The sequence below is a fragment of the Typopeltis vanoorti genome, chromosome 1 (assembly GCF_054136105.1).
Source record: "Typopeltis vanoorti isolate ZY-2024b chromosome 1, IOZ_Tvanoo_1.0, whole genome shotgun sequence".
In the NCBI taxonomy this organism is placed as follows: Eukaryota; Metazoa; Arthropoda; class Arachnida; order Uropygi; family Thelyphonidae; genus Typopeltis; species Typopeltis vanoorti.
The window spans coordinates 184,884,432-184,909,862 of NC_143549.1; the positions used below are offsets into that span (position 1 = coordinate 184,884,432).

Here is a 25,431-nt window from a genome sequence, read left to right on the forward strand (position 1 = left end):
ACAAGCAGTGATGACAGCACAGTGATAAAAAAACACTGACCATGCATGCAGTCAGGAATACATATCCATACTTGAAGTAGAAAAAGCCATCAAAGGCTTGAAATGTGGAAAGGCAGCATGAGTAGATGATGTTCGACCAGAAATGCTGAAGTATCGTGGTATAAAAATCTTACAGTGGCTGCACTGCATAGTTCAAAATGCCTGGACGGGGGGACGAATTCCCGATGAGTGGAGTAGAGCTCTCATAGTACTCATATATAAAAAGGGAAATAAAACTGAATGTGAGAATTACAGCGGTATATCCCTACTGAGTGTTCCTGGTAAAATATATGCAAGTATACTTGAGGAAAGGTTGAGAAGAATTCTGGAAGAAAAGCTTGGTAAAGAACAAGCTGGATTCAGGCCAAATAGAGGCTGTCAGGATAAGATTTTCACTTTACGACAAATAGTTGAGAAAGCATAAAAATATAACAAAGATCTGTATTTAAGTTTTGTCGATCTGGAAAAGGCATATGACAAGGTGCCAAGAGAAAAACTATTCAATACGCTACAGTTATATGGTGTCAATGGGGCATTATATCAAGCAATATTTAGTCTGTATTTGAGTTGTAAGTCGGCAGTTAGAATTGAAGGATGTACAGGAAGATGGTTTAATGTTAAATCTGGTGTGCGACAAGGATGTACATTATCCCCTCTGTTTATTCATTATCTATATGAATCACATTATGAAGGAAAGTGGAATTAAACATATTAAAATTTGAGATGTTAATATCAGCTCTTTGCTTTATGCAGACAATGTTATACTTCTAAATAAATCTGCTAAAAGGCTGCAAGATTCTCTGACTAAACTGAATAACTGTTGTAATAGATATGGTATGAAGGTCAGCAATAAAAAGACAAAGACAATGAAAATAGCGGAATCGTTGAAAATGTCAACTGTGTTGTGAATGGAGAACCTGTGGAACAAGTAAAACATTTAAGCTACTTTGGCACGATTTTTAGTGAAGATGGTAAATTAAATATAGAAATAGACAACAGAATCAACAAACCTGGTATGGTAGGAAGTCAAACGAATAAATTCATATGGAATAAGAGAGAAATTAGTCAGAACACTAAATTAGCTGTATACAAGACAGTATTCAAACCAGTTTTAACTTATGGATCCGAGTGCTGGGTCAGAAGTAAAACACGTGACCAAAGACTAGAGACCGCAGATATGAGAGTCCTGAGAAAGATTATAAGCGTGAACAGATGGCATCAATGGCAATATCATATTAAAAATGAGGATATTAGGAAAGAACTTGACATTGTCAGCATCGAGGAATGTGTTAGCAGAACTAATCTCATGTGGTATGGTCACTTAAACAGAACGGGCGAGAAAAGATTACCAAAACAAGTGTTCTTTGCCAGGTTAGCAGGAAAAGGACTCAGAGGAAGACCAAGATATAGGTGGATTGATATGGTACAAAGTGCCGTAGACGATAGAAATATAAGATGTGATAATGCTGGAGTCTTGTCAAGTAACAGACTGATTTGGAGGAAAATTGTAGATAGGAAGTTAGTAATGATGTAAATTTTTCATGTAGTGCTATCATATCCTGTGCACCCTCTGAAGGTATATGGCAGGAAGTCAACTGAATAAATTTATATGGAATATGAGAGAAATTAGTCAAAACACTAAATTAGCTGTATACAACACAGTGTTGAAACCAATTTTAACTTATGGATCTGAGAGCTGGATTAGAAATAAAACTTTTGACTAGAGACTACAGATATGAGAGGGATGAACAGACGGCATCAGTGGCAATATCATATTAAAAAAGGATATTAGGAAAGAACTTAATATTGTTAGCATCCAGGAATGTGTTCATCATCATCATCATCATCATCAAATTCCTGCCATGTACCCTCAAGGGGTGTACAGGATATGACAGTACTACATGAAAAAATTACATCATTACTAACTTCCTATCTACAATTTTCCTCCAAATCAGTCTGTTACTTGTCAAGACTCCAACATTATCAGATCTTATATTTCTATCGTCTAAGGCACTTTGTACCGTATCAATCCACCTATATCTTGGTCTTCCTCTGGGTCGTTTTCCTGCCAACCTGGCAGAGAACACTTGTTTTGCTAATCTTTCCTCTCCCATTCTATTTAAGTGACCATACCATCTGAGATTAGCTCTGCTAACGCATTCCTGGATGCTGACAATGTCAAGTTCTTTCCTAATATCCTCATTTTTAATATGATATTGCCATTGATGCCATCTGTTCACGCCTCTAATCTTTCTCAGGACTCTCATATCTGCGGTCTCTAGTCTTTGGTCAAGTGTTTTACTTCTGACCCAGCTCTCAGATCCATAAGTTAAAATTGGTTTGAACACAGTCTTGTATACAGCTAATTTAGTGTTCCGACTAATTTCTTTCTTATTCCATATGAATTTATTCAATTGACTTCCCACGATACCAGCTTTGCTGATTCTGTTGTCTATTTCTATATTTAGTTTACCATCTTCAGTAAAAATTGTGCCTAAGTAGCTGAAATGTTTTACTTGTTCCACAGGTTCTCCATTCACAACACAGTTGACATTTTCAATGATTCTGCCTATTTTCATTGTCTTTGTCTTTTTATTGCTGACCTTCATACCATATCTATTACAACAGCTATTCAATTTAGTCAGAGAATCTTGCAGACTTGTAGCGGATTTATTTAGAAGTATAACATCATCCGCATAAAGCAAAGAGCTGACATTAACATCTCCAATTTTGATATCAGGTTTAATACCACTTTCCTTCATAATATGATCCATATAGATAATGAATAACAGAGGGGATAATGTACATCCTTGTCTCAAACCAGATTTAACATTAAACCATCTTCCTGTACTTCCTTCAATTCTAACTGCTGACTCACAGCTCAAATAAAGACTAAGTATTGCTTGATATAATGCCCCATTGACACCATATAACTGCAGCGTATTGAATAGCTTCTCTCTTGGCACTTTGTCATATGCCTTTTCCAAATCGACAAAACTTAAATACAGATCTTTGTTATATTCCCATGCTTTCTCGACTATTTGTCGTAAAGTGAAGATCTGATCCTGACAGCCTCTATTTGGCCTGAATCCAGCTTGTTCTTCACCAAGCTTTTCTTCCACAATTCTTCTCAACCGTTTCTCAAGTATACTTGCATAGATCTTGCCAGGAACACTCAGTAGGGAAATACCTCTGTAATTCTCACATTCAGTTTTATTTCCCTTTTTATATATGGGTACTATGAGAGCTCTACTCCAATCATCGGGAATTCGTCCCTCTGTCCAGGCATTCTGAACTATGCAGTGCAGCCACTGTAAGACTCTTATACCACCATACTTCAGCATTTCTGGTCGAATATCATCTACTCCTGCTGCCTTTCCACATTTCAAGCCTTTGATGGCTTTTTCTACTTCAAGTATGGATATGTATTCCTGACTGCATGCCTGGTCAGTGTTTTTTATCACTGTGCTGTCTTCACTGCTTGTTTCATTTAGCAGTTTTTCAAAGTAATTACTCCATACTTCAAGGATATCTTTTTCTCCTGTTTTCATTTCACCTTTATCATCTCTAATTCCTTTTACAGCACTCTTTCCTCCATTCCTAAGCTTCTTCAACAACCTCCAGAATATTTTGCTACCTTCTTGATATTTATTTTCTATATTCTTGCCAAAGTCCTCCCATGACTTTTGCTTAGCTAGTTTTACACAGTGTTTAGCATTCTTGCATTTGTCTCTATATTCTCTAAGAGCACAAGCTGACTTATTTGACAGGAACTTTTGATATGCTTTCTTCTTTTCCTTCACTGCCTCTTTAACTTCCTGTGTCCACCAGGGAGTTCTGATTTTTTTATCCTTGCACACAACCTCACCACATGCCTCTCTGGCAGAATCAATCAATGTTTCCTTCAGAGTTTGCCACTGAATCTCCAAGGTTTGATTCCTGTTCTCAAACTCTTTCATTTTCTTTTCAATAATATTTCTGTATTTTAGTCTACAGTTCACATCTGAGAGCTGCTCAACTTTTATTCGCTTTAAAACTTTCTTACATGTTATTCTTTTCAACATGAAATTCAATTTTATCCTGCTCAAGACTAAATAGTGATCACTTCCAATTTCAAATCCTCTGTACACTCTGGTGTCCTGCACCAGGGAGAAAACATCACTATCAACAATAACATAGTCAATGAGACTTTTCTTATTCCTAGCCTCTTCTCTCCATGTGAATTTGTGCACATTTTTATGTTGGAACATGGTGTTAGTAATAACCAGTCCATGTCCTGAGCAGAAATCCAACAGATATTTGCCATTATTATTAGCTTTGCTCTTTTCTCCAAATTTTCCCAAAATATTTTTGTATGTCTCACAATCATTTCCTACTCTACTATTTAGATCCCCAACAAGGATCAACTTTTCCTTTTTCATTGTGTCAGCTGCTTTTTCTAAAGCCTCAAAAAATTCCTCCACTTCTACCTTAGTAGAACCTTCTGTGGGACCATAGGCACAAATAAGTCTCATTGTCCAGTTCCCCATTCTCATATTTGCCCACATTACTCTACTTGAGACTGACTGCCATTCAAGAAGATTAGCCTCGTATTTTGTGTTGAATACTATGGCTACTCCTTCTTTTCCTTGATTGTCATTGCCTGAATATAACATTTTGTATTTATTGCTCAGAAAGATCTCACCAGTTTTGGTCTTTTTTGTTTCAGTCACCCCTATTATGTCGATCTGGTACTTATCTAATTCCTCAGCTAGCTCCATTTCTTTGCCATTCAGGCTTCTTACATTGATAGTACCGATCTTTAACTCTGGTGATGTTGAGTTGGGGTTTGTTTTCAGATTTGTTCCAGTAGCTGACTTTTCGCTGTTCGCCCTGGTTCCCTGGCGAAAACAACGGGGGCCTTGTTTAACCGGGCGACGCCCCAGCCGGCATGAAATTTTGTCATGTTGTACCATCATTTTTTATTTTGGTTTAACCAATAAGAATACAATTTGGTCGGCTAATGTGTTAGCAGAGCTAATCTCAGGTCATATATGGTCACTTAACACCCCAACCGAGGAAAGAGTGCTGTGAAAGTAATTAGAGTGAACTGAAGAAAAAGTTTATCCTTGATGTATGGATAATTACTCTGAAAAATTGCTAAATGAAACAAGCAGTAACAGCACAGTTATCATATAGTAAAAAACACTCAACACAGGAATACATATCCATTCTCTCTCTTGGCACCTTGTCATATGCCTTTTCCAGATCTACAAAACTTAAATACAGATCTTTGTTATATTCCCATGATTTCTCAACTATTTTTCATAAAGTGAAGATCTGATTCTGACAGTCTCTATTTGGCCTGAATCCAGCTTGTTTTTCACCAAATAGTTCAGAATTCCTGGACAGAGGGAAGAATCCCAGATGATTGGAGTACAGCTCTCATACTACCCATATATAAAAAGGGAAATAAAACTGAATATGACAATTACAGAGCTATTTCCCTAATGAGTCTTCCTGGTAAGATTTATACAACTATACTTGAGAAATGGTCGATAAGGATTGTGGAAGGGAAGCTTGGTGAAAAACAAGCTGGATTCAGGCCAAATAGAGACTGTCAGAATCAGATCTTTACTTTATGAAAAATAGTTGAGAAATCATGGGAATATAACAAAGATCTGTATTTAAGTTTTGTAGATCTGGAAAAGGCATATGACAAGGTGCCAAGAGAGAGAATCTATTCATAATGCTACATTTATATGGTGTTAATGGGGAATTATGTCAAGCAATACTTGGTCTTCATTTGAGTTAGATCTAAATCAGCAGTTAGAATTGAAGTAAGTACATTAAGATGGTTTCGTGTTAAATCTGGTGTGAGACAAGGATGTACATCATCACTTCTGTTATTCATTATCTATATGGATCACATTATATAGGAAAGTGACATTAAACCTGATATCAAAATTGGAGATGTTAAACTCAGCTCTTTGCTTTATGCGGACAATGTTATACTTCTAAATAAATCCACCACAAGTCTGCAAGATTCCCTGACTAAATTGAGTAACTGTTGTAATTGTCTTTGACTTGTTATTGCTGATCTTCATGCCATATCTATTACAACAGTTATTCAATTTAGTCAGGGAATCTTGCAGACTTGTAGTGGATTTATTTAGAAGAATAAAATTATCTGCATAGATAATTTTATGCTTCTAACAAGTAATGAGCTGATATTAACTTCTCCAATTTTGATATCAGGTTTAATGCCACTTTCCTTCATAATGTGATCCATATAGATAAATGAATAACAGAGGAAATAATGTACATCCTTGTCTGACACCAGATTTAACACGAAACCATCTTAATGTACTTCCTTCAATTCTAACTGCTGATTTACAACTCAAATGAAAACTAAGTATTGCTTGATATATTGCCCCATTAACACCATATAACTGTAGCATTTTGAATAGCTTTCAGAGCTCTAAAACTTAAATACAGATCTTTGTTATATTCCAATGATTTCTCAACTATTTTTCATAAAGTGAAAATCTGATCCTGACAACCTCTATTTGACCTGAATTCAGTTTGTTCTTCCCCAAGCTTTTCTTCCACAATTCTTCTCAACCGTTTCTCAAGTATACTAGCATATATTTTACCAGGAACCCTCAGTAGGGATATACCGCAGAAATTCTCACATTGTTTTATTTCCCTTTTTTATATATGGGTACTATGAGAACTCTACTCCAATCATCGGGAATTCATCCCTCTGTCCAGGCATTCTGAACCATGCAGTGCAGCCACTGTAAGAATTTTATACCATGATACTTCAGCATTTCTGGTCAAATATCATCTACTCCTGCTGCCTTTCCACATTTCAAAGCCTTTGATGGCTTTTTTCTACTTCAAGTATGGATATGTATTCCTGACTGTGAATGCCTGGTCAGTGTTTTTTTTAATCACTGTGCTGTCATCACTGCTTGTTTCATTTAGCAGTTTTTCAAAGTAATTACTCCATACTTCAAGGATATCTTTTTCTCCCGTTTTCATGTCACCTTTATCATTTCTAACTCCTTTTACAGCACTCTTTCCTCCATTCCTAAGCTTCTTCAACAACCTCCAGAATATTTTGCCACTTTCTTGATATTTATTTTCTATGTTCTTGTCAAAGTCCTCCCATGACTTTTGTTCAGCTTTCTTCCATTTGTCTCTGTATTCTCTAAGAGCACAAGCGGACTTATTTGCCAGGAACTTTTGATATGCTTTCTTCTTTTCCGTCACTGCCTCTTTAACTTCCTGTGTCCACCATGGAGTTCTATTTTTTCTATCCTTGCAGACAACTTCACCACATGCCTCTCTAGCTGAATCAATCAGGGTTTTCTTCAAGGCTTGCCACTGAATCTCCAAGGTTTGGTCCCTGTTCTCAAACTCTTTCATTTTTTCTTCAATAATCTTTGTGTATTTTAGACTACAGTTCACATCCAAGAGATACTCAACTTTTATTCGCTTTAAAACTTTCTTACATGTTATTCTTTTCAATATGAAATTCAATTTTATCCTGCTCAAGACTAAATAGTGATCCCTTCCAATTTCAAATCCTCTGTACACTCTGGTGTCCTGCACCAGGGAGAAAACATTACTATCAACAATAACACAGTCAATGAGACTTTTCTTATTCCTAGCCTCTTCTCTCCATGTGAATTTGTGCACATTTTTATGTTGCAACATGGTGTTAGTAATAACCAGTCCATGTTCTGAACAGAAATCCAACAGATATTTGCCATTATTATTAGCTTTGCTCTTTTCTCCAAAGTTTCCCAAAATATTTTTGTATGTCTGACAATCATTTCCTGCTCTGCTATTTAGATCCCCAACAAGGACCAACTTTTCCTTTTTCATTGTGTCAGTTGCTTTTTCGAAAGCCTCAAAAAATTCCTCCACTTCTACCTTAGTACAACCTTCTGTGGGACCATAGGCACAAATAAGTCTCATTGTCCAGTTACCCATTCTCATATTTGCCCACATTACTCCACTTGAGACTGCCTGCCATTGAAGAAGATTAGCCTCATATTTTGTGTTGAATACTATGGCTACTCCTTTTCCTTGATTGTAATTGCCTGATATAATATTTTGTATTTATTGCTCAGAAAGATCTCACCAGTTTTTGTCTTTTTTTGTTTCAGTCACCCCTATTATGTCGATCTGGTACTTATCTAATTCCTCAGCTAGCTCCATTTCTTTGCCATTCAGGCTTCTTATGTTGATAGTACCGATCTTTAACTCTGGTGATGTTGAGTTGGGGGTGTGTTTTCAGATTTGTTCCAGTAGCTGAGTTTTCGCTTTTCGCCCTGGTTCCCAGGCAAAAACAACAGGGTCCTTGTTTAATCAAGCGATGCCCCAGCCAGCATGAAATTTTGTCATGTTGTACCATCATTTTGTATTTTGGTTTAACCAATAAGAATACAATTTGATCGGCTAAATCGCAAATTGCCAGCCCATTCTCGTTCATTCAGTATCCAGGTATTTAGCACCACGAGAAAGTGAGGATTGGACATTAGGTCAGAAGCCCTGGTCGGTTCTCTGCATTCCTTTAAAGGCTATGTGGAGGTCTCCTCTCAGTTATACAGCTTTGACCCTTAAGCATGCCCTTTAATTTACCATCTTCACTAAAAACATGCCTAAGTAGCTGAAATGTTTTACCAGGTGAAGAGTTGGTGCATATTTTTTGATTTGTTCCCGTAGCTGACTTTTCGCTGGTAAAGTCAGCTACTGGCTTTTTTCACTGTTCGCCCTGTTTCCCTGCCAAAAACAGTGGGGGACTTTGTTTAACTGGGTGACTCTTCAGCATGCATGAAATTCTGTCATGTTGTACCATCACTTTATATTTTGGTTTAAGCCAATAAGAATACAATTTGGTTGGCTCAATCCAAAATTGCCAGCCCATCCTCGTTTGATCAGCATCCAGGTAGTTGGTGTTCAGCACCATGAGAAGGTGAGGATTGAACATTAGGTTGGAAGCCCTGGTCAGTTCTCTGTGAGGTCTTCTCTCAGTTATACAGTTTTGACTGTTAAGCACACCCCCCCCCGTCCCATCTCTAGTTATTTCATGTTGTAAATGGCTCCCAAAAGTAATTTTATTATATTTTATACTCTTAAGTATCCCAACTTCTTGCATTTCCTTTTTTTTTTTTCATTGCCTGGTATAAGAAGTCACTGCATATTAGAAGCTGAAAGCAATTTTATAATACTATGTAACCTAATCTTTTAACCTGTTTGGAGCTCCTTGTCTTACAGTTTTCCTGCAGTCGGCAACAGAGTTCAGGAGTTCCTCAGATAAAATAAAAATAAATTAGTGATATATAAATCACTAATTTATTTTTCTTTTAAAAACATGAATATGACTATTGATTTTTTATGGTCATAAAACAAAAATTAGTTAGAATTTAGAAATTAAGGCTCTTACACGGTTGTTATGAAAATAATAATTAAAAAATCCAGTCTGCATTCATGTGTTGTTTGGGAGGGTAGGATATTCTTGTAGAAGATATATTTTGGACAGTAATTTTAAAATTTTACTTAATGTGCTTGATGAACAGGTTTTGAAAATACAGACATTACGTTATGTGATTATAGTTTTAATTATAATTAAATATAGTTACAAAGGTGACATGACCTTAACATGGAATAGAATGTAAAATCTAGACTACCAAAGATTTTTTCACATTCAGTAGTGGTGTATTAACTTTATCACTAAATGAAAAGTTGCTGAGTACTGAAGAGGATATATAACTGAAACATATTTTATACTAGCATTTTGCTTCTCTTGCCCTTCTATCCAGGGATGGAAGCTTTGCAGAGCACAAAACAAGGAGAATGTCCCACAAATTCTCCTTCCCCCCCCCCCCATTTTATTCAGGATCATCCCCTGAGATTTCTTTGTATGTTTACCAGAGTTTGTGACATGTCCACCTCAGCTGTACAAACCTTATTTGAGCTTCTCTCAACTTTCTTGCAAGTCCTTGGCCCCTTAGGGACAAAGCCATTGCAAATGATAGTTTAATTTCTTATTTTCTCTTTCTGGTAATCTTTCTTCAGTAATGCATTTCCACAACTCTTCTATTGGACTTCAATTCTGAGTTATCACTGTCCCCAAGTATTTGAAACTTTACATCTGTTTGAATTGGTTGCTTTTTCTGTCATCATTATTGTAATGGTTTTCATTTGATTAATACTTACTTTCATCCCTCATATAAATTATTTTGAAAAAATTATATTGAAAACTGAATTATTTAACTGTATTAATTTTTTTAATTTATTTTTTTATGATAAGGGATTACATTCTGTCTGTGTGTATATATGACTCATATATACAAACAAGGAAGTAATATAAACAAATTATAAGTAATCCATTTCTACATGAAATTTTTAATATATAGTAATCTGCTATTTATCTGACCTTCAAAACATTGACCTTGCATGTCAACCACCTCTGGATAGCATCATGTCATTGTACTTCAGTTATCCAACCCTTCAATTATTAGAACCTGCCGTTCTGATAACTGAAGGGTCAGATAAATGGTAGGTTACTGTATATGAAATTTATTTTCAGAAAAATTTCTGTATTTTAAGACTTAAAAAGTATCAGACAATAATTTCTTCTCTCATGAAGTAATACAAATGCTAATTTTTGTGCCTCAAATCTTTGGTTGGATTATTGATTTAAGCATTTGCACTGAATGCATCACCGAAACAACTGTAGTTGGTATTGAAACGTTCTTTTCCCATTCCACTTCGAATTCTTTTCTCTGTGGTTCTCTAAAACATCTTCCAGGGCAGTGTGCAGTAGAAATAAGCATATGCATTTGGCTTTCATTGAAATTTTTCATATTGATTTTCTGTTTATACCAAAGTTCGAACTAGTTTGAAGCATATTATTAGGTGTAAACTAACAAGTTTTGACCTTTATTGCAGTCTTGTCATGGGGAGCCAGACCCAGGAAGATACTAATGCAAAAGTCATATTTTCCATATATAAGTAATAAAAAGATGTATCACCTTACTACTTAAATTCTCTGAATCAGAGATAGTAAATGAATGTTTTTTCACCTGGTAATAAGGAAGTAAATTACATTTGGTGAGAAATTATGCTCATGTTTCCTTTACACAAGCAAAAGAAAATATAGATTGACTATTGCCTTCACATCATTTGCCTCGGTATCCCATAATGTGCAAACATTATGGGAAATGCCACTACCCATACTGGTTTTGACCATTAATCTTGTCAGTCTGAGCAAGACCCAGGAAGAGACCCATGTGCAAGTAGTAAAAAAATGTATCATCTTATTAAAAATACTCTGAATCAAATATGCTTATTGAAATTTTTTTTGTCGTGTTTCAGAGAGCAAATAATGAGGGGATAACTACAGAAATTTTGGAAACCTAAGAAGAAAAGAGTTGCAAAAAGTACAGGTTGGAAGAAAGAGTAAAAATGTATGAAGAAGCCAAATTTTTTATAATATAAATAAAATTATAAAAGAATTAACAAAAACATCCATAAACAGACCAATAAAAATTAAAGACAAAAAATAATATTAAAACTAGAACAATTCATTTTATGCGTAGATGGCAAATATTTCTTCACAGGGGATTAAACTTGTCACCTAATGGATGAGAAAAAATGATTACAAAGTAAATTATATTCTTCTTTTATGCTTTACCAGTAGTTTAGTTATGAAGATATTTCATATGCAAACTTTTTTTGCTTACACTTGGACTGTGGATTAAAGAGGAATATAATTTCTTGTCATCCCATGATAGGCATTTATGAAAATCTCTAGTCCATTCTACCGTGGATGGATTGAGGATTTCTTTTATTAATTTTATTAATAAAATGTATTTCAATAATAAAATTATTAAAAAATCCTCAATTATTGAGGATTTCGTATTAATTTTATATATTTTTATTTATTTTTTACATAGTCTTGAATGCTATGAAGACCAAATGTGGAACTTTTTCAAGCCACTTCAGGCCTCTAATAAGTGAGGGTGGTCTCACATGGGACAAAGAAATATGTCTCTCATATAAATTCGCCTCATATTTGGTCACCTAATTTTTACTGCGATGTTGAAACATTGGAGCAGATCCACAAACAAGTGAGCAAGGCAATTACAGAAGGATTCTGAAATGTTGCTTATGGACAGAGGTTGAAGGAATGTAATTTGGAGATTTTAAAGCAGAGATTTTGTCAGCACAGAGAGTAAAAGGTGAGAGGGGGAAGAACTAGAGACTATCCCTGGAAGTGATGACGTGAAAGAGTCATGTTGTTGTAATACATTCTGTATTTCTATTACCTGCTTTGTCTTCATTCTCTTTACTTAATATTTGTGAATATGGTCAGCTGCCTTAACTATCAATGGCCACCATTTATTTATTTCTATTACATCCTATATCCTTATATTCTACAGTCAAACAAATTTATTGTTTTTTTACGACTGTGCCAGTTAGACTATGTATTGAGTCCTAGATTATAAGCTTTTAAACTGAAGAAGAAGCAGATATTAATCTTATCTTAAATTAGATGTGGCTTAATTATTGATCACAAACTTCTACTTTAAGCGGGTTCAAAATTTTCATGATAGTGCATTGACAGAATCAGTCCGTGTTGTTCACAAACCATTTAATTAAATCAAAAAGGAATATGTACAGTATGATTCACATTAACATATATATACAATCTCATTACAATTCTTCCTAATTCAAATTTAGTTCTAATTTCCTTCCTTTAAAGCTAATTTACAATGTATAATATCCTGCTAGTCATATATACATTAATTGACAATAAGGCATACTTTGAGTAACCTTAATTCAATATCAGTTTCCATCTTATTGTACCCATAAACACACACACTCTTGATGTACACTCTTGTTCGGAATTATCACATATACGGAGGCTGTTCAATAAGTTATAAGACTATATTTATACAGAAAATAGATTACCTTTAATCGTCATCATTTACATGGTCTTTTTCGAAATAACTACCGTGAGATGCGATGCATTTGTCCCAACATTGCATCCACTTCTTAAACACATGTGAAAGTCCATTTTTTGAGAGTTCTTTCAAAACCACCTCTGCAGCTTTTACACATGCTTTGTTGCTTTCGAAATGGTGACCTCTTAGTGGTTTCTTGAGCTGAGGAAACAGCCAGAAATCGCACGGTGCAAGATCAGAACTGTATGGAGGGTGTGGTAGAATATCTATGTTGTTCTGCAAAATGTCCAATACACAACCAGCAATATGTGACCTTGCATTATATTGGTGCAATAAGAAACCATTCTTCAGTAATGGACGCTTCCTTTTGACGTGCTGTACCATTGTCCGTAAAACATCTGCATAGTATGAGCTGTTTACAGTATTCCCGGGTTCTACAGTGTGTTGGTAAACCAATGGCTTCGTAGTCAAAAAACATTATGTTCATAACTTTACCAGCCGATTTTACAGTTTTTGCTTTCTTGGGGGTAGGCGAAGACGGATGCTTCCATTCACTGCTTTGTTGTTTCATTGTAGGGTCATAGTGATACAACCAAGCTTCATCTGCTGTAATGATGCATTTTAAGAAGTTGTCGCCTTCTTGTTCCAGTCTTTCTTTCCATTCTGTGCACACATCCACTCGATGCTGCATTTGCTCCGGTGTCAAGAGTTTGGGAATCCATCGGGCGCAAACACGTTTCAGTCCCAAATGTTCAGCCATGATTGAGTGAACACTTCCCACAGAAATATTCAGGACAACATGCAGCTGACATACTGTAATTCTGCGATCCTCCTTGATGATAATCGCTGCTGTGTTGATCATTGTCTCTGTGATGGACGATGAAGGTCTTCCCTCACGTTCAAGATCTTCCACATTTTGCCTTCCTTCCTTAAAAGTTTTATGCCAGCGAAAAACACTTGCCCTTGACATTGCCTCATCGTGGAAAGCTTCGCATATCATGTTAAAAGTGTCTGATGCCAATTTTTGCAAACGCACACAAAATGTAATCGCATAACGCTGTTCCAAGGATGCTTCCATTTCGACTGGTCACGGTTCGTAGGCACGCCAAAACAAGCTTGTTTTTAGTCACGTGACACTCTGGCACATCAGCCCGTATATGCCATCTATCAACCTCTTTTGTTAATACAGACAGCAACATTTCTTTATTCCACAGAAATTAATATTGTGATGAGTGGTTTCACGACAGTAAAATTAGCCTTATTACTTATTGAACATGTATAACTACTTACAATTCTCGTTACAATCCTTTTACATGAATCCTGTTCACACATAAGTGCTCCTTCTTGTCTTTCTTTCCTTCTTGATTTCCTGCCACATTTCTTCCTTGTTCTAGTTGTCGATTATTCCATGCCTTATAAGACCTTTAACGTGGCAGCATTGTGCAGCTCTTTCCCAACAGCAGACCTCACGTGCCAGCTGAACCAGGTAGAAGACTTGGAACCTACAACACTTCTTTCTAGATTACCGATGGTAGAAAACCCAAAGCAAAGTCCTTCTCAATGTCTCGCCTTATATAGGCCCAAACTTCCATTGTATGCATCTCTTGAAACTTCCATATATGTTCATATATTGACCTTCAGACATGCTGACATCATATTTCACACATCTTTGGAAAATTCCATACATAGCAATTCTTAGAATTCTTCACTACTCTTAGAATTAGACAGGAGTTAACAGCGTTTTATGCACCTCAGCCAGTAGTGAGGTTAAACAGAATGGGAGAGCAAAGATTAGCAAAGTGAGTGTTCTTTGCCAGGTTGGCAAGAAAAAGACCCAAAGGAAGACCAAGATATAGGTGGATTGATACAATAAAAATTGCCTTAGAAGATAGAAATATAAGATCTGGTAATGTTGAAGTCTTGGCAGGTAACAGATTGGAGGAAATTTGTAGATAGGAAGTTAGTAACGATGTAAGTTTTTCGTTCCTGATATGCAGTACTATCATATCAGGAATTTGATGAGACATTTCATGCTCTGTATAGGTCACATAATGCAAATTAATTATCCAATAATAAACATTTAGTGATACTGTCATCAGGCTTTGTCTTTTAATTATTTAAATAAAAAAATTTATATACCACTACAAACAAAAAACATTATAGTAAAATAACATACCTCCTTCAGGAACTATTTGAGCTAGTACATAATTGTCTGGATCATCCATAATTCCATGCTTCATCATAGCATTGCATATTACAGTTCTTGTGTGGTCACAGTTACTTAACTGGATAAACAGTTTGAAAAAATGAAATTCATTAGCAAGTATCAAGTTTCAAAATAAAAAAAAATAATAAAAATCTGGTTAAAAGTACACAATGCTTGGAGGGGAAAAAAAAAAAAAAAAACTTATCCTAGTACTATGAAAGTTTGCAATATGCATCAACAAGGAGCTTGAATTCAAAGTGCCATGAAGTTGACAGATAGCTAGATATGATTTAGTAGGAATATAAGCATTACGTGAAGATAATACAATAGGAGAAATGGAACAGGTGAGGACATTTTAAGGTTGAAGACAGAGTCAAGAAAAGGGAAGTGAAGAGTGAAACTGTGGAACTTAGAGGAATTAGCAAGATTGAAGGAAGGTGAGAGGATAGTGACAAGGAAAAAGTCAGGCATGATGATTTGGTAAGAAAGGAAAAGGTGAGCATGGGTTGAAAGATACTCTAAGATAGTGTGAATTCTGCAATTATTTTCACATTTAATTCACATAGCTCCTTTCTTTTTTTTTTTTTTTTTTAACAAAAAGAAAAAAAAAAGAGCAAAACTCAGTGTAAATGAACCTATTCCCACATTACTAACCTATAAGACAAAAAAAATTGATGTTTAAAATTACTGATTATTTATTTTACAGAAAATACTGACCAAAAACATAGCTGAATATATTGTGCTTCCAAAACACTTAAACATGCACTGAAATTGAAAAGGACCTTTTTTTCAAGAAAGTGAAAGCAAATTATACTGCTCAGAATATCTAGTCACAAAAATTGACAAATATGTGATTACCAGACACAGATCCTATCCAATCTCACCAATGGAAAATAAACATTAATTACTCCTCTTTACTCATGCAGAAGTTTAGTGGAGAAAACACATTTAGATATAACTACCAACTAAATTTATTTAACTGGCACCCTCTATGGGCGCTGTGATGGAACTCTCCTGAAAGTCACAAGAGAACAGTCTTCCAGATTTGAGTGGAAAGGCTTATGTGTTGGCAGTACATGTTAATTTATTTTCACAGTATTGATGACAACACAGAATGATAAGAAAACATTTTATGTCATAGGTGATATTTATTAAGTTAATAAATATTTAACTTATTTGCTGAAATTTTGTTAGTATCACATCCAGCATCTTTAGAACACAAAAACAGTTTATCACAGTTTACAAAACAACAATTTGGTATAACAGTAGGATTAATTTAAAAAATTGTAACAGACAACACAAGGTAGTCCTACTCAGGAGACATCTATGTTGGAAAAAGAGAGAAACAAGTATTAATCAGATCTTTAAATGACTGTCTCCCAGATTTTTGGTAAGTTTATACAGCCATATTTGTTGAAGTTTGGAGTATGTTTTAAAGCTGCTGATTCCAAAAACAATCTCTCTGACTCATGACTTCTATGTAGCACTTTTGTTTTCTTCCATTTGACCCTTCAACAAGTTGGGTCCTATTTTTTTTGTTTTCTTTTATTTGACCCTATGACAAGTCAGGTCCAGCAAACTTGTGGTCTGCTGGACCCAACTTGCTATAACAATAGTGCTGGATGTATTGTTTTTTTCATGTTCACCAAGGCAGATGTCAACAGTTCTTCCTGTCTGATTCTGATCATAGTAAGCCAGGTCATTTCATGAACTCCTGGATGTGATGAAGAGTTTGTCCTTAGGTGAACAGATCAGAGTTGCCAATTTGACATAAAGTTTAAATACAGTGCATAGGTGATATTTATTAAGCACTCTAGATATCTTTTCAGATGCACCCTGAATGTATGGGATGGCAACAGTTTTGCTGTAGTCTTGTGTGGTAGGCAATGGAGGGGACATAACTTTCCCGTTACTCCCAGGCAATTTTCAAAAGCCGAAAAAATGGCTTCTGTTGAACAGGGATTATACGACCTGCCTCCAGCAACAGTTAATAACACTTATTTGGATGAAGCCAACATCTTAATCCATTCCAAGCCTCCCAAAAACAATATCCCACAAAAGGAAATCAGTGCTTTAAAGGAGCTATACAATAATAACCAGTGGTGAGCTATGGAAATTTTAATGAAGGGCTCGCATCGTCGAGCAAAAAACTTAGCCTTATAAACGTATATTGCGCCTTTGTAGAGCTTCTGACAGATATGATAATTCCTGTAGGATATCAATCCTTTAAAAATTCCAAATTGAGAAGTTGGTTTAAAAAGCCCTTATATTTATCGTTCGATGCAAAATGCTTGCATAAAGCTGGGTAATTTCTCCACAAAGCAAGAGCCGTTTGTAAACTGCAAGCTGCCCATTGCAAAATCCAAACACATGGTCAATCTCTAAAATTTCGATACCAAGGTCTTTTGCAATTATATTTAATTCTCGTTGATTTTTTGGTGATTGATGATAAAAAGCATATAATTTATCCATAAATATTTCAAAATGATTTATTTCTTTAATTTTTTTTTATCGAATCGTCTAATGCTAAGTGTAAACGATGAGCGCAATGCCAAATCACAACGTTGGGAAATTTTTGTAGACATTTGATTGCAACACCTGATTTGTTTCCTAACATTACACCAGCTCCATCAGAACAAAATGCAATGAAATGATTTTTTATATAGTTATCAGAAAATCCATATGAATTTAAAGTAGCAATTATATAGTAGCATGTATACATTCCACGGTGGAATTTTCTAGTTCTACAAGATTATTAAACAAGAGGCTCGCAAATTTGAGAAAAATTTAACAAAGGACTCGCGCAAGCCCCCTTATAGCTCACCACTGGTAATAACCATATTTTTATAACTAAAGCAGACAAAGTTAATGCAACTTGGTGATGAATTAAGCTAAATATGCAAGCAAAACACATACTTTTACGAGACCCGTCTACATACCAAATTATAGATTGTGATCCTACTAACTCTCTAAAGAGTCAAGTTTGCAAATTATTGAAAAAAAAAAGTCACTTCTTGGCCAAAAAGAAACAGGTTAACAAACTTAAGCATTTTCATGTTAGAACACCTAGAATATATGGGACACCTAAATTTCATAAACTAGGTACACCCCTATGTCCTATTATGGATAGTATAAACAGTCAAACACATACATACAAACTTGCCAAACATTTAGCTAAATTACTATCCACCCCTCACCAATAATTCTCTCTCCTTTGTTAAAAATTCTGATCACCTGAAAAGTATTTTAGAAAACCACATCTTAAAAAGTTCAGACAATGATTAGTTTTGATATCACTTCACTATTTCCAAATGTACCATTAATTCAAATCCTTGATTTACTAAAGTTACATTTTCCCTCTGATATATTTGAACTATTTAAAATTTACAGTACATGCAGGTTATTTTGCATGGAAAGGGAAGATATACAAACAACTAGATGGGACAGCAACAGGCTCCCTCCTTTCTCCCCCTTTAGCCAATTTCTACATAGAACAATTGGAAAAGCTAGCTATGCAGCACTCTCAAACCAGTGGTTTGGCTACGCTATGTTAATGATGTGTTTGTTATTTGGTCACATTGTCCAGACACATTGGATACATTTTTAGTGCATTTCAATTCACAGCTTAAATTCCACATGGAGAAGGAAACTAATGACTGTCCTTCCTGGATACATGCTTCCAAATGGTTTCCTTATCTTTTTCTGTTTATAGAAACCCACACATACAGGGAGATATGTGCACAAACAGTCACACCATCATTCAGCTCAGCAGTGTGGTATCCTAAAGACACTAATTCATAGAGCAAGAACTATCTTTTCTCGTGATAATCTCTTACTGATGAACTCTCACACATTATGCCTCAGCCAATGGTTATAATCCCCATAGGATAGAAAAAAATATCAAATGCTCCCCAGAAATCCACTCCATTGCCTACCACACAAGACTACAGCAAAATTGTTATCATACCATACACTCAAAGCACATCTGAAAAGATACCTAGATTGCTTGATAAATATCCGTTACGCACTATATTTAAACCTTATATCAAATTTGTAACTCTCATCTGTTCACCTATGGGAAAACTCTCTTCTTTATTGCATCCAGGAGTTTATGAAATGCCTTGTTCTTGTGACCTGGTTTACTATGGACAGACAGGAAGAACTGTCATCAATACAGTGAAAATAAATTAACAAGTCTTCCAGATTTTTGATAAGGAGGGCAGCTGAATTTGTTCAGATTTGGAAAATACTACAGCATATTCTGAAAATATTGTCTCTGATTTATATCTGCTTTAGAAAAGTAGAGATTATTCCGCCCACTCAATTCAGTGATTCATATCCATAGCATCGTCTGTTCCTATGGATATGCATTCTAGAGCAACATCTGTTGCACTAGAATGGCTGCATTGCAAGTAATAAGTATAGTTTGTGTTTCATCCAGATTTATATTAGCTGTTCTATCCAAAGTACAAAACGTTGAAGGAGCAAGGGATACTGTAGACCACAGAATTGTCTAGATCAGTATGTCCCAAACTTTCAGTACACCCATATCCCTTTTAAAATTTTATTAACACTGGCATCCCCCCCCCCAGAGACAAGTACTATGTCAAGAATAATAACCAATTTTTCAACACTGCAACTTTCATATTGAGGTCATCATTTGGAGTATATATGTACATATATGTATCCTGAAACACACCCCCAACTCAACCTTACCAGAGTTCAAGATTTGTACTATCAATATAAGAAGCTTTAATGGCAAAGAAATGGAGCTAGCTGAGGAATTAGATAATTGGATAAGTATCAGATTGATATAATAGAGGTGAAACAAAATAGACAAAAACTGGTGAGATGTTTCTGAGCAATAAATACAAAATGTTATATTCAGGCAATGAAAATCAAGGAAAAGAAGTAGTAACCATAGCATTCAACACTAAATATGAGGTTAATCTTATTGAATTGGCAGGCAATATCAAGTAGAGTGATGTGGGCAAATATTTGAAATTGGGAGTGATCACTATTTAGTCTTGAGCAGAATAAAATTGAATTTCACATCAAAAATAAGAACATGTAAGAAAGTTTTAAAGCAAATAAAAGTTGAGCAGCTCTCGGATGTGAACTGTAGACTAAAATACACAAACATTATTCAAGAAAAAATTAAAGAGTTCGAGAACAGGAATCAAATCTGGGAGATTCAGTGCCAAGCTCTGAAGAAAACATTGATTCAGCCAGAGAGGCATGTGGAGACGTTGTCTTCAAGGACAGAAAAATCAGAACTCCATGGTGGGCACAGGAAGTTAAAGAGGCAGTGAAGGAAAAGAGGAAAGCATATCAAAAGTCCATGGCAAAACAAGCTGACTAGCTTGTGCTCTTAGAAAATACAGAGACAAATGTAAGAAAGCTAAACAATGTGCAAAACTAGCTAAACAAAAGTCATGGGAAGACTTTGGCAAGAACATAGAAAATAAATATCAAGAAGGTGAAGATATTCTGGAGGTTGTTGAAGCTTAGAAACGGAGGAAAGATTGCTGTAAAAGGAATTAGAAATGATAAAGATGATATGAAAACTGAAGAAAAAGATATCTTTGATGTATAGAGTAATTATTTCGAAAAATTGCTAAATGAAACAAGCAGTGATAAAAACCCTCAACAGGCATGCAATCAGGAACACATATCCACACTTGAAGTAGAAAAAGCCAAAACAGTGGCTGCACTTCACAGTTCAGAAGGCGTGGACAGAGGGAAGAATCCCAGATGATTGGAGTAGAGCTCTCATAGTACCCATATATAAAAAGGGAAATAAAACTGAATGTGAGAATTACAGAGGTTTTCCTGTAAGATTTATGCAAGTATACTTGAGAAATAGTTGAAAAGGTCTGTGGAAGGGAAATTTGGTGAAGAAAAAGCTGGATTCAGGGCAATAGAGGCTGTCAGGATCAATTTTCCCTTTAAGAGAAATAGTTGAGAAATCATGGGAATATAACAAAGATCTGTATTTAAGTTTTGCAGATCTGAAAAAGGCATATGACAAGGTGCCAAGAGAAAAGCTATTCAAAACTACAGTTATATGGTGTCAATGGGACATTATATCAAGCAATACTTAGCCTTTATTTGAGTTATAAGTCAGCAGTTAGAATGGAAGGAAGTACAGGAAGATGGCTTAATATTAAATCTGGTGTCAGACAAGGATGTACATTATCTTCTCTGTTATTCATCATCTCTATGGATGACATTATGAAGAAAAGTGGTATTAAACGTGATATCAAAATTGGAGATGTTAATGTTGAAAATTTATTTATCACTAGGTTAGACTATAATAGATTTAGTTTAATCCTTTATCCCAGTGAGAGCAAACAAAGTTTGCGCCTGAAAATATCTTCAGGACTAAATATAGTGTTGTACTATCTTATCCAGTAAGTAGTGCAACACCAAGGCAACTCGTGGCAAAGGTGGAGCAAGCTACCAGGCACTTCTAACCCAGTATCTCCCATAATGCAAAACACATTTCCTATGTGGATATGTATACTGTTATGCATTATGCCAATGCATAATGGCCAATCCCTTTAATGCATAACAGTATACATATCCACATAGGAAATGTGTTTTGCATTATGGGAGATACTGGGTTAGAAGTGCCTGGTAGCTTGCTCCACCTTTGCCACGAGTTGCCTTGGTGTTGCACTACTTACTGGATAAGATAGTACAACACTATATTTAGTCCTGAAGATATTTTCAGGCGCAAACTTTGTTTGCTCTCACTGGGATAAAGGATTAAACTAAATCTATTATAATGGAGATGTTAATATCAGCTCTTTACTTTATGCAGATGATGTTATACTTCTAAATAAATCCAGTATAATTCTGCAAGATTCCCAGACTAAATTGAATAACTGTTGTAACAGATATGGTATGAAGGCAGCATTGACAAAGACAATGAAATTTACCCAGAAGCATTGAAAATATTAACTGCATTGTGAATAGAGAACCTATAGAACAAGTAAAACATTTCAGCTACTTAAACACGATTTTTAGTGAAGATGATAAATTAAATATGGAAATAGACAACAGAATCAACAAAGCTGGTATGGTAGGAAGTCAACTGAATAAATTTATATGGAAGAAGAGAGAGAAATTAGTCAAAACACTAAATTAGCTATGTAAAAGATAGTGTTCAAACCAATTTTAACTTATGGATCTAAGAGCTGGCTTAGAAATAAAACACTTGAAAGAGACTAGAGACTGCAGATATGAGAGTCCTGAGACAGATGAAGGGGGGGGGGGCATGAACAGATAGCATCGATATTAAAAACGAGGAAAGAACTTGACATTGTTAGCACCCAGGAATGTGTTAGTAAAGCTAATTCAAGTGGTATGGTCACTTAAACAGAATGGGAAAGAAAAGATTAGCAAAACAAGTGTTCTCTGCCAGGGTGGCAGGAAAAAGAACCAGTGGATTGATACAATAAAAAGTGCCTTAGAAGACAGAAATATCAGATCTGATAATGTGGGAGTCTTGACAGTTAGACTGATTTGGAGGAAAATTGTAGAAAGGAAGTTAGTAATGATGTATTTTTCATGTAGTACTATCATATGCTGTATACCCCCCCCCTTGAGGGTACATGTCAGGAATTTGATGATGATGCATGTATGCAAAGACAAGCTACATCATTACAAATCAAACAGCATGCCAAGTAACACTTATTTGGTCAACCATTATTATACTCATCTGACCTCTATATATGGGGGGGGGGGGGCATAGTTCAAAGCTGTATCCTCTTTCACATGGTCAGAGAACAAATTCATATTAACCTTTAATAGAGCAATAATGATGGCCTAATCAGTATCTAAATATATAATTTATAGTCTAACCAAGTGGGAAAAAACTTCCAACAAACAGGTATTTTTCCAGTCAAGTCTGTATATAGTATCAAAGACATATTCAGAAAGGCCAGATTTACCAGTTATTAAATTTAATGTGTCGTTCATGTAGTTCCTTTTTTCTGGGCAGGAATCATATATCCAGTTTCATCTATATAAGGCAAGTTTAAGGTGCAGTGAATATGATACACTCCAGGATGAGCAAAGAGATCCTTGAAAGAATTGAATGAGTTCTTTAATTTTGCAGGTTTAATGATGATGAATGCAAGAATGATGACTCACACTGCTGATGTTGTTCCAAAATTCTATTTTGTTAACAAGAACACGATGCATATCAAGACACAAGCAGTCTAATTTGATAATGACAGACATTCAAGAAAAAAGGATAAAAGAAGTTTTACAATACATCCATTTTACCCTGCTTGGAAACACATGCTCCTAGATGCACGAAAACCTTAGAAATTAAATTATTACCCTTGCATCTTTTAAAGAAGACTAAACAATTAATCAGCAATAGTCTTTTGCACTTTAATTTCTCAAACTGATGTATCTTTCTAAAGAGACATAAAAATGTCTCTTTGCACACTGTTCATTTCAGAAGTGAGTTTGTTTTATAACTAAAATAAATGAGGATTACACAGGATTTTACACAATTAATTTTAGACATATTCATTAAATGGGAATTTGATGGCTCACTTTCAACTTCTCATAAACCAACTTTTATACTATAATTCTATCTCATCTGCATACCATCTAACTCAAAATTATGAATCATAAAATGGAGTTTAATTATATCAAATTATTACTGAATTATTATTTTATTGTATGGAATTATAAAATCCTCTAAATATAAACTTTTAAGAAAACTTCTCTATTAAATGATTATAACCCAAGAATTACACATAAAATCACTGAAAATTTCTTTCAACATGCTCCTAGAGAAGAGATATGCAGAACTCAACTTCTATTCTTTATATAAAAAGCATTTTCTGAACATGCAACAAAGATTTGAAGAAATTCTAATTCACTGCCACCAACCAAACCCTTCAATCAAATCTGCAATTTTTTACCTTCTCCAAAAGATAAACAGTATTCACTGTCACTATCTGGTATTTCCCTGATTATGGTCAAACAAGAAGATCAGTTAAAAAATGTTCTGCAAAACATCAGAGCCCCATTCATCTTATCAAACCTGAACCTCATAAATCTGATCTGGCTCAACATGGAAAAATAATATCTTCCTAGTTGTAATTATAAATCTGAATTTATTCATTTATCCAAATAAAGTGCTGAAAGTGATCAGCCTTACTTAAATCATAATAATTGCCTTTCTGATCCAAACCTTTTGGAATCTGTTATCCTCAACTTTATTACTGATAATTCTGTGTGTATGCACATCTCAATGGTGTTTCTTCCTAGCTACTATGTGATTGAAAGATAAAAGAATGCCATTGTAGCATGCACATTTCATTGTTAAATGTGATTACAAATTAGTATTTTTAGTATTTCACTGTGGCATATGTGTATTATGTGATCAGCAAAACTGTGGTAAAACAAAAGCCATTAATTGGAAATCATTTAAATAGAACAATTCCAACATCAGTTTCTATTCATTAAGCCCCTATCTTTAATACGCATTCCTATGTGCAAAATTTTATATGTGGTTGCATATGCCAACTTTGATATACAACACTTTTCCACATCACAAATGCTTGCTAATGCATTTCTCCTACTGGGGCATCAAGCCATGTAATTTGCTATGTAGGAGAAATGGGTGTCGAGTCTGTTTAATCAGGAGTCAATGACATACTGTATATCCCTGATGACAGCAAATTACTTGCAAGCCACCAGATGGAATTCACTGGGTGCAAGATCAGACCTATGCAGTAGGTATATCTGGAAGGTACAAGCTATAACAGGATAAATCACTCTCAACTGATGTTGAAAGTATGTAGCTCAACATTATCTCTCATGCAGCAAAATGCTTTCTTCCGGCTACTTAAAGCATTTGCAATGAATGGTTAACAATAAAGAATCAAGTATGTAATAGCAGCATTTGCACACCTGATGTAAGAAACAACATGAAGCACATACTTGTGATCCCTACCTCATGTATGTGTGTGCATGCACACATTGCCTTACCATTCATTTTTTTGAAGTTATGTGGAAAAGTTGCTCTATGCACTTCTACTGACTGGTAATGAATTTCTTCTGATCAGGTCCCTTAACATGCAAAAATCTAATGATGCTGCGTATCCCATTTTCTTATCAAGCAGCTCATAGTGAAAATATTATAGAAATAGATGATGCATCATTTATTACCATGTAGAAAGTATGTACATG

The 25,431-nt window shown here is 35.1% G+C and overlaps 1 protein-coding gene across 1 annotated transcript in view; it reads right to left on the reverse strand.

Moving 5' to 3' along the window:
• The window catches only part of Rgl (Ral guanine nucleotide dissociation stimulator-like), a 240,729-nt gene that overhangs the window by 14,567 nt on the left and 200,731 nt on the right, over nucleotides 1-25,431 (reverse strand). The window contains exon 15 of the mRNA XM_090395825.1: nucleotides 15,181-15,289. Coding sequence (XP_090251951.1) covers nucleotides 15,181-15,289 — 109 coding nt within the window. The remainder of the gene's footprint in view (nucleotides 1-15,180; nucleotides 15,290-25,431) is intronic.